The sequence below is a fragment of the Phalaenopsis equestris genome, unplaced genomic scaffold, assembly GCF_001263595.1.
Source record: "Phalaenopsis equestris unplaced genomic scaffold, ASM126359v1 Scaffold000223, whole genome shotgun sequence".
NCBI lineage: Eukaryota > Viridiplantae > Streptophyta > Magnoliopsida > Asparagales > Orchidaceae > Phalaenopsis > Phalaenopsis equestris.
In genome coordinates, this window is record NW_018164665.1 from 1,779,639 (window position 1) to 1,790,819 (window position 11,181).

The 11,181-nt window shown below is 34.3% G+C and overlaps 1 protein-coding gene across 1 annotated transcript in view; it reads right to left on the reverse strand.

The window, feature by feature from the left end:
- Positions 1-11,181, reverse strand: part of LOC110023261 (prolyl-tRNA synthetase associated domain-containing protein 1) — a 30,513-nt gene extending 19,332 nt beyond the window's left edge. The window contains exons 1-7 of the mRNA XM_020722576.1: positions 10,997-11,181; positions 8,911-8,971; positions 5,675-5,734; positions 5,548-5,601; positions 5,156-5,216; positions 4,948-5,024; positions 3,847-3,896 (exon numbers count right to left, since the gene is read on the reverse strand). Coding sequence (XP_020578235.1) covers positions 3,847-3,896; positions 4,948-5,024; positions 5,156-5,216; positions 5,548-5,601; positions 5,675-5,734; positions 8,911-8,949 — 341 coding nt within the window. The 5' untranslated portion in view covers positions 8,950-8,971; positions 10,997-11,181. The remainder of the gene's footprint in view (positions 1-3,846; positions 3,897-4,947; positions 5,025-5,155; positions 5,217-5,547; positions 5,602-5,674; positions 5,735-8,910; positions 8,972-10,996) is intronic.

The following is an 11,181-nucleotide window of genomic DNA, read 5'->3' on the forward strand; positions in this document are numbered from 1 at the left end:
CAAATTATAAACTTTTATTAAAAATTAACCATTACTCAAGTATTTACATTTTTAACATATGCCTTTCTTTTAAGAAGCCATATCAGGATCACCGTTATACCTAAAAGAATCTTTAAAAAATTGTACCCGTAGGTACATTCAAAATTTTGTACGCATAAGCACCCTCATATTTTTTTTACGCATGGTACCCTCAAAATTTTGCACCGAAAGTACAATTTTACCATTTTCATTTCCTTTTTCGTACACAGGAACATCACATCCCCTGTCACTACCATCTGGGGGTGAATCATGATTTAACTTAAGCTTTTACTTATCATTATATATACATTTAAAATCATTTAAATGTGCTTTCATGTATCAATTATTATCCTCTCATGTGAAACATTTCTCAAACATTTAAAATGCAAATTCTAAATGAAATATTTTAAAATAATATTGCAAAGTCATTTTTATCAACTTGAAATGTAACTACTACATATATCACTAATCTAACACTAATAAGAGAATGATCACTCACCTTTATCTTAAAGCATTTCTTTACAAGCTTGATTATATGATTACTTCTGCTGCATATATGTATAGATATATATACATATGTATAGATATATATACATATGTATAGATATATATACATATGTATAGATATATATACATATGTATACATATATATACACACACATATATATATACATACATATATATAATATTAAATTCATTAACCTTTGCCTGATTCGGTCTCCCTCTTCTCGAACGCTCGAAGCTTCGATACGGAGCTCTTTCCCGTACGTGCACGAGCCGCCTCCCTTTCTTCTTCCTTCGAGCTCCGTTAATGTCTGCTACAGTATGCACTCCTCCCTCCTTCCTCGTATTCTTCATGTAAACGGCGTCGTCCTTCTTCCCGCAACACCCGTACTCGACACTAAAGCCTTTTGTACCTGCAAATAATGTCAAATTTCCCTTCGAAGAGAACGGATGTGTGCCCTAGAAGCACATAAGTTTTCCTCTTCACTCTTTCTTCAACTTTGCTCGGCCAAAGCACAACTTCTCTTCCACAAAGTCCCGTAAGCAAAGCCGTCTCTTCTCCTTCTTCCTTATTCTTCTCCACTGGTTGGCTAGGACATGCATGCTACCCTTCTTCTTCCCTTCATTCACTGTTGTTACTTCATATCCTTCCTTTGTCTTCCACTCACTCTATCCAATCTGCGATTCCAAAATGAGTGAGACACTAGCCTCCTTAAGTAAGATTGTCGAGATAGTTATTCTATCCCACCTATTCAATTTATTATTATTACTTCAATTTTAGTTATTATACTAAGTTACCATAACTAAGCATCGATAGACATTAATTTTCATGATTAAAATTATGATTAATTCATAATCAGCAGAAAATTAGTTAATTGCAAATTTTCTGGTTGCTTCATCAATTAATTAATTTTCCAAAGAACACTAAAATAATTAAATGAGAAAAAAAATTATTGATCTTAATTAAAACTCTACTCATCCTAAATATTTAATTATCAATTACTCTGACAAAATCAATAATTAACAATCTGGGCCTAGTTATCATGGTTAAATATTAACAAGCCTTAAAAGATTTTGACTAAAATCATACTTAATCCATAATTAGCCATAATAATAAGTTAATTGCTAGTTAATATGATAAGTAAAAACTAATAAATATTAATGATTTTAATTTAAACCTAAAGAGCCTTTATGATAAGTAAAATGCTCTTTGCTACATAATTAAAACCTTCATATATCCCTTAGCTTTAATCACGCACTATCGCCTATTTCGCCTCCGGCTCTCATGCGTGTTCACCATGCTTGTGACCCTACTAATGCAGAAGTTGAGGTCGCGATTCTGCATGCGAGACATCCGCAAAAATTTCTCACATGTGCGGGAACAGAGACGGGATTATGTCCTGGTAGGCTTGAAACGAGCTTTCCTGCTCGGCATTTTTTTTATCAGTCATGTAAGACCTTTTTTATTTTATTTTATATTTGAAGTCTAATTAGGGTTATTTTCATTTAAAGAGACTTAGGGTCTATTTGGGGTAATTGTAGCTTATTGAATAATCTGCTGATAAGCTGATTAAAAATAATCTGCTAATAAGCTAGATGCGGTAGCTATTACAAATTTTTATTTTTTTGGAAAAGTCATAAAGCTGTCACCGCACCTAGACAGGTGCGGTGTGAAAACGCTATTTTTAGCGTTTTGAAAACACATAAGCTGCCAAAACGTAATTTACCCAAATAGGTCAGGTGTGTTTTCAAAACGCCACTGCACTAAATAAGCTGCCCCAAACGGACCCTTAATATATTGCATTTTCTCCTTTTAAAGACTTAGCAATGTTTTTGTATATTTTGCAGATTGTATTCTCTGATTTCTACCATTATGAATGTTTTATGATCTTCTTTTACAAGTGGTGTTTCTAGAGCTTGTTTAAGAACAAGTGGTGAAACTACCTTGGCATTTAGCAGCCCAACCGCTATTTACCAACCAAACAGCTGACAATTAACCCCTATCCTCTTCCAAACGTTTTCAATCTTGCATATTATCAAGCTATTGTTATTCCATAACCACCTCCCTGCTAAATCCACTTCCTAAACACCTTCTAGGAGCCCTAGAAAAGCGTCACCAACGCTCTGCCGCTCATGGCAGGTCTCGTGCTCGCTCGTGTTCATTTGTGTATTCACGAGCTTGCTCCATATCCAATTCATTCTAGCCTTTGATGTAACACCTCATGGCATCAATGACTCATTTTCTCTCAACCCATCATCATGTATTTATCTTCAATTTTTTTCATCAACTATTCTACTGGTTGTAGATGTAGAAAAGTATGTCATTTAGCGACGCGGTGGAGTTAGGGTAGGCATGACCTGATTGAACCAATTGTTGGGGTCAGCAGAAGAAGGCTCTCGATCCAGCATGAGGCTAGACCGACCCCCTCCTCCCTCTTTCATTGGGCGGGAATTAATCCCCCCTTCCTTTTTTATTTTCCCGCCTATATATCTATTATAAATAAGTGTTTTTGTTTTTTTAGATTTAGTTTTTTGGTTGAGATTTCTGTCGGACAGTCTCCGACGTCCCCCTTTTCCCTTCTAGGGTTATATCTGACAGCGAGAATATGCTCCGGTTGTAACTCGTTCGAGATGGTGTGTATCTTGCTCTATCCTCCTTGTTATCATCCTCACTGCAGCCCTCCAACACCCCCTATTGTCGTTGTTGTCCACCTCTTGCACCCAAATCTTCTACCCATCCAGCCATCAATCCCCTTTCCTTCCCCGACCAATCCAACAACCGGCCACCCCTTCCCCAATCTCCAGGCACCCATCCAACCGTTGACCACCTTACTTCCCTTACCATCCTAGCCGAAAACCAAGCTACTCCCACTAGCGAGTAGCGCCTCTCCCAACCGTAACCCATCTCTGCACCCTAATTTTTTCCCTACTTGTAGGCCCTCTACAGTGCATTTCCTTCGAAGAAAGTGCAGCAAACCCCCCACCACTGCAGCCCACTTCCTTCCACCTGCAGCAAACAACACATCACAGCAGCCCACTTCACTCCCCCTTTAGTGGCCCTACACCCCGCCGAACTGCTTGCTGCCCCCACACCCCGACCATTCCTTACCTGTTGTCCAAATGTCAAAGCTTGAACCTCTCTCGTCTAAAAATTCAGGGAAGCACTAGAAGCCAATACTTACAGAATATTGCTTAATCTAATTAAATATTGTGTGACACTACAAAGAACATCCCCCGAAACAACTCTGGTATTTATTGATAAAGTAAAAAACTCAGCCAAGTCAAAAAATGATGTCAATTCTGATCATGGATAGATATAAATACCTTGCAGACTCATTAATCAATGCCAATGGAGTAACACATCCCAGAGGTACCTAAAAACAACAAAATATGGTCAATAGAGAAGAATGATAACGCAAAAGTGGGCTCATAACTGAACTCTATAGTAATTTATTCTTTGTCATCTTATAATAAGAATACGAAGCATGCTATCATTAAAGAGAAACAACATGGAAGAAAATAAAACTTCCATGGATATGACAGATATCAGAATCACTATTATACGATAGTTAATAACTTCACATCTTTACCAATGGATGACCGGAGATAACTTAAACATTGGATTTTAAAGCATTTCACAAGTTCTACTAGCTTAGAAAATATATTTTTGTACAAATTACTTCCTTTTTTTTGGGAAAGAATGGAAGATCACCACCTCTTAATCATATAAATGATAAGAACTGCTAGGCCTACTTCAAAACCCTGATCTTAATGTGGAAATTCTTCAATTTAATCATTACTCTTCAAAAGCCTCAGCAAGAATGTATATAGTAACGTTAAAAATTCCCTTCATCAATTCCATAAAAAAAATATGGCAAAGAAGACAATATGACCAAATTTAATGAGTTGGGGGACAAAAATGAATACTTCAATTTCTTAAAAGTAATAGATGTGCGCATCTTAAAAGTCCAAGAGCCATTTTGATCATTTAATCTTTTAAAAATGGCTGCTATGAAATTAGTACAAACGTGGCAGTAAGAAAAATGCCAAAAAATAGAAGGCTGCAAGCAAAACAAGTAAATTACATGGTTTCTATTCTTAAAATTTTATATCAAATGGATTTCAAACTTTCACAATTGATCATGTCAAGCACAAGGTAGATTAGAACCAAACCTTATATTAGTTCAGTATTATATTAGGTTCTTTATGTTGAGTGTGTAGGAGATTATAGAAAAAATCATGAATACTAGTAAAATATGCCATTTCTTATGTTTAAAAGATAAAATGGAAACCAACCAAATGCCAGAAAAAAGTTTAAGAAAATAATTCAATCCACCATTGTTTCCTACTTATTGCTAACCATGCTACACACATTTTCAGCATAATGTTTATGATTCCTTCCCCTTTCAAGCCTTATTTATGCACCTGAAGTATTTCCTGCAAAGCTTCTTCAGGAGCCATTCTCAAGCCTCCTTTCCCTAAACCAAGGCGCTGGGACAGAACTGCTCAGATAAGGGGATGACAGCATATCCAACAATCAAAATAATAATTAATTCAATTATAAAAAGTGCATGCCCTCCATATCAAAACAAAGATTTTTTTTTTAAATAAGGCAAAAAAATAAAAAACAAACCTTTTAGATCAACATTAGTTCCTGCCAAAGCTGAGATCATGTAGTATCGATGCTTCTTGTCCTATAAAAGCAGCAGCTCAATGTCAGGCAACGGAATATAGAAGACAAGGGGTAGGATATTATTGAGAAAAGTGTCAAAATATTTTCTGACTCTTTGTTAGGGGCTTCTTTAGCCTCAAATTGTACAAAAATATTTATGTGAGCTAAAATAGTCCTCTATTGGGAAAATTTTAGCCCATATTAAAAGAGTATAGCGACTAATTTGACACTTTTATAGACCCTGAGATTAAAATGGCGTCATACAGATAATCAGGGACTACTTAGGCGCATTAATTGGAAATCATCGATAAGAGTTGAACAGAGAAGATAATTTCTGATACCTACTATATTACCTTTAACAACAAGTTCTTGCTCAGACCACCTCCCAAGTGTCCGACATATTTAGCCTAAAAAAGATGGTTATTAATGCAAATATTTAGTATAACCCCTATAGTGTGCATCAGTTTTGGTCCTACTAACCTGTGCTTCAACTGTCAATACAGCAGGGTGCTCAAAGGTGGCAAAATCAATATGTAGTTCCTAGACAGGCCAAAAAACCAACACAATGATTAAACGCTATAGAAGGAAATCCAAGGAAAACAGTATTTGAAAAAACATATTTGTAGCATATCCTTACAAACTTTATCAAAATGGTAAACTGCATTCTTAAAATGAGAAATACTAAAAAAAGAAGAAGACTTACATAAGCACCACTCAATCCTTATGTATTTACATACTAACACATAAACTTCAATTTTTACATATATGTCATTTTGCTTATGCATAAAAATGTGTATTTCACATTTCAGAAGTTAAAATAGTGGTAATTTTTGTGATATAGAAGATTTGAGTGGTATAGATGTAAAAAGTAAAGTTTAGGTGTTAGATATGTACATACATAAGAATTGGGTGTATGTATGTAAATGCCCAAAAGAAAAATCTACACTAGGATCTTATTATTGTGTTCACAGCTAAAATGGCCAAATCAAATAGAGATGACCTTAAACCCAAAACCATTTTGGACATGAGAATGTATGTGTGTGTGTGTGTGTGTGTGTTAATTGTGAATTTATTTGGGAGTGAAGCATAATTACTCCTAACCCGAGTCAATAGCAAGTAGCTAGATAGCGGGCATGTACAACTCTAACCATATAGTGATAGCATTATGAATCAAGTCTTTTGAACAGAAAAAAACAATTAGCTCGTTTAATGCCTTGTGGGGAAACTCATGGATGGATCATTCAAAAGGACCAAAAAGTAAGTAAATCAAAATAAAGAAATAAAAGAAAAGCAAATGGTGCAAGATACCATAGCTAGGATTTCTAATGAAGATCTATGATAGATGCAAGAAAATCATGCAGCATGCACGCAAAACATTGCAAATCACAAACCCTTAATTTTAACAATAACTCATTATCTTCGCTGAAAAGAGAGATTGTGGCAAGAAGATGAAAATAGATAATGTGATTAAATCAATGCAAATGATAAATCAATAGTTTATTTATTAGAAATAACCCTAAAAATTTAAAACTATGAAAAATAATACAATTATTGAGATTGAACGCTCGTAGAAACCTAAATTTTATGAAAAGAGAATAAAAGAAAGAACCATTCAATCCGTCAAAAAGCTTTAGAGCTTTAAATAAAAGGTACGAGGATAAAGGTCATCAAAGCGATAGAATCATGCCTCATGCTTGGAGAGGGAGATAATATCTCCAGAAAAAACTGTTCAAGGCTCTAACTTGACTAGGAATTTGATTCCCTCAAGAAAGAAAAAAATAGCATATCTAACAAGAATTTATTCATTACCAAAACAAACTTTTTTTTTCAAGTCTAAGACTTATTATATAATAAAATATCTCCCAAATCTATCCCAAAAAAAGAAAAGCATCATTGTCAAAGTTAGTCTCAGAGTGCACACAAGTCATTCTACTTCTTTGGGAGAAACTTCATGGCTTATCTATGTTCATTGATTTGGTGACTTGAAACCACCCTATTGGATGAAGTTTATTTTTACTGTTATATTTTTAATATGTGTATTTTCTTTCTTTCATTTGCATCCCTATATCTTCTTCAGATGTCATAGAGCTTCGCTCAAAGTTCCCACACTCGATGTTATCTCCAACTAAAGCACGTTCTACAAAAACTATCTCCATCCAACCAATCTTTCTTTCATCAAATCCAAAACAATAAAATATACATACTACAACCTAAAACAGCTCTTGCATCGTTCCCTCCACATCCTAAGCTCACCATATATATATACAGCTATCATACTTTCCAATATAACCTACACTTAGCATCCATATAAATCAGCCAGCAGAAATCAGCACAAACACGACTAAAAAAAAACTATCGAACACCATGGAAAGCAAGCTTACTAAAGATCTCTAAACCCCAAATAAAATTCATCTGGTCCTCCAATATCCCCTCATATTAAATAAAATCACATATGTCAATTCTTCGCTGCAAAGCCAACCTTACACCTAGCGTGATTGCAAGAACATTGTATCGATTCCATCTCCACATAAGAGAAAAAGGCGTCGATAGTTGTAGTTGCAGAAACCCTGCAACAAAAAATCATCTCATCTAATATCTATTTTGAAAAGATAGAACCACCAAAAAAAACATAGTGGAGCAAGGAGAGTTGAGAAAGGTTAGGAATTTTTTAACCCACAAAAAGTACATCTCTTAAATTAATAAAACTAAATGTCGCAGATGTTGATAGGTCTATGCACATTTAAGCCACTGAAAGTGGGCCTTTTCTCTTGATGAAAATATGTAGATGATAAAGCCTTACCATAACTCTTAAGATAATGCATGATAGCATTGTTTTGTAACCTGACACATTAGAAGTTCAGCTGGTAATGCTTAAGATGGAAGCTGTAAAATTCAGAAACTAGGACACATTTGTACAGCTAGTTGTACTCCAAGGTAAACGTTAAATGATTTTGGCCAATCAAATAAATTTTATTTAATAATAAAATATATATCTTGGTGCTGATATCCTAGAAAACATTCAGAAACTGATGTGGATATGCACTCAATAAGTTTGAGGAAATTTGGGAAATTCTGAAACTCGTAACTAATCCATGTCACAAAAATTATAATTTTTTGTTTGATGGGGAAGTTTCCCGACCAAAATTTGTAAGGAGAGTTGGTGATATTGAGAATGGAATGAAATACTGAAAGAAATTCACAAGAACGTCATCGAGGAAACTAAGATTTGTGTGGTTCAAAGATTGCACTCCAACAGAAAACCACAAAGGTTCCACTGTAATATTAACAGAGAATATGCCCTTAAATAGAAGGTTAACGCTGTCATGAAGAAAAAAATTCAAGTTGATCCCCAAAATATTCCATAGAATATACGCTATAATATTTTTAAGAATTGGGTCTTCAATCCCGACAACGCCTGACCAGTTCAACGAGAAAAGTAGGAATGGATCGTCATTAGGGACTAAATTAATGAAAAGGAACATCTCCATTATCCTCCAATAAGTGATTCCAAGAAACAGATCTTCATTAAAAGAAACCCAAAAAGAGCTTTTAGAAAAACAATTGAACAAATGGTTTCGGCAGATGTTTTTCTAACTAGTTATTGTAAACCTTTAAACAGGAAATTCATTGAACCAAAGAAATTAGAGCAGAAAAATACTTTACATGACAAATTTCTAGATTGCGTGAGATGAGATATCATGATTAAGAATCAAAACCTTGAGGCGAGCTAGTAACTGAATCTTTGTGTATCCCATTCTCTTTGGTTCTTCGATGAGCCTGCATTCAAAATTATGAATAGAAAATGAAGCTCAGATCACATTCCTGAATTCCATTTTTCTTCTTTTTCTCCTTTTTTCTTATATTTTTCTCTTTCCTTTTTGTTATTGAGGTGGGAAGAAAGGGGAGTTAAGTCCAAATGGTGTTAAACTGATTCAATTGGCTGAGTGTAACATATAAAGAGTAGATATACAACCTCAAGCAGAATAAAGAACTACTTAAAGTTGCAAAATTTGAGAACATTCAACGTCAAGTTTACATTCATGATTCAACTATGAAACTTCTTAGTTTATAATTTGTGATCTATACAAGTTTTACATTTCAAAACATAAATGAGAATTGAGAAGTACAGTTCTTGTAACATCGTTGTTGTTTCGTGGAATGAAATAAAAGATTGATAACATGAGTTAGCCATTCAGAGCCTGGACATATTTGAATTATCATTTTTTTCTTCCCTGTATGGTAAATTATTCATGGAAGAGTCATGAACTCTTGATTCAAACAAAAAACAGTAGTTGCTCAAAGCCTAGTGGCCCAAAGAGTCATGCAAAAATGAGAAGGGAGATGCATGGTAGATTTCTCGGGAACATTGCAGACTACTAAAGGCATCTACTAGAGCCTTGGAAAAGAAAACCATTGATGTCAAGCATAAATAAAATGGTGATGTAATTAAAATTTTTGGGAGTGACCGAACATATAGGAGAAGAGACAACAAGCCTTATCAGGGATCGTAATAGAACATTACAGGTCAAGAATATAACAAAAACATGACAACCGGAAGCCAAAGACTACGGGACATTTGGAATCACCTTTTTTTTCTATCTTTGTTTTTATTTTGTTTTGTTTATGTTTTGATTTGAAATAAAACATGCTTGACATATTTGATTAAAGTATGATAGTTTTTACAAACATTCAAACGAAATCAAATCTGTTTTGGGTGTTTCAAAAATATGTTAACTTGTTTTTTGAAAATAAAAAAATAAATACATATAAAAAACACACTAAACCAATATTTAAAAAAGTAAAAAAAAAAAAATGCATCCCAAACAAGCCCTACAATTGCACTGTTTAATTTCTTCAAACAACAATTAGAAGGCTATTTGCAGCAAGTTAGAGATTTGGAGGACCTGGGGGAGTAGAATACCACATATAACTCCTAAAGTGTTTCACTAAGAAAGAAGTCACTCAAAATTCTCTTTCATTATTGATATACTGTTGATGACAGGTTTGAATATACAAAGTAAAGCTAAAACAAAATAAGTTCTCGGCTGCAATACACATGCTACCTGCATATTAAGGATGCTAGAAAGAAAAAGTTTCTTCTCAAATAAGAAGAATGTGCAAAATAAGGGGAAAAAATATTTAGGGAAATTAACATACACAGCACACAATTCTAGTGTATTTATATATCTCACACCTAAAGTTTCATATTCACATATATAGCATTTTGGTGTTTTAAACCTATCATGAAAATGTGTATTTAACTTTTAAAAAGATGACCCTGAATAAACCTAAAGTGCTGGTTCCTTAAGGATACATTAATCATGAATTTAGATGAGTTCTCGCACATTTGTTCTTCCTCTACTGCAGAAATACAACATTGATATAACCAAATAGACAAGGATAGAATGATAAGAGATAATAAAAATCTTGCCTTTATCATGTAATAAGGAGCACAGGGTGCGCACCAAATGAAAGCATAATTTCAATGATGATTTCTCATCTACATTACTCGTTGCTAATGACACGAGATTGATTGAGTTCGGGCCAAAATTTAACCTTCTCTGATTCTTAATTTCTTTTTATCACAGTTTTCGATGATTTTTCTCAGCCCTAACGCCAAAGTTGAATGTGCAATCCTTTACCTCATATTAAGCTTCTAATCTAGATCAAGAACTTTCCTAAAAAAGTTTTTTTTAGACAAAAAAAGGATTTTTAGAGAAGTTACAATAAGAGTGATAAAGAAAAGGAAAGGTATGACCAGGTATTGGAGCTTGAGGAGCAGACGAAAGGAAGGTAGTGTACCTGATAAGTATGAACAGATGAATCGGTGAGCGACGTAGGTCACTTCTTGGGTCGGTGTGCTGGTATTTCAATGGTGGTTTAAAGCTTAGGTTTTGTTTGGGAAGCCTTCAAGTTCAGTTCCATTTGAGTGATCTTTGATGTCTGGAAATTCTTTTGTGCTTTTAAAAAAGATTGGTGGAATGATG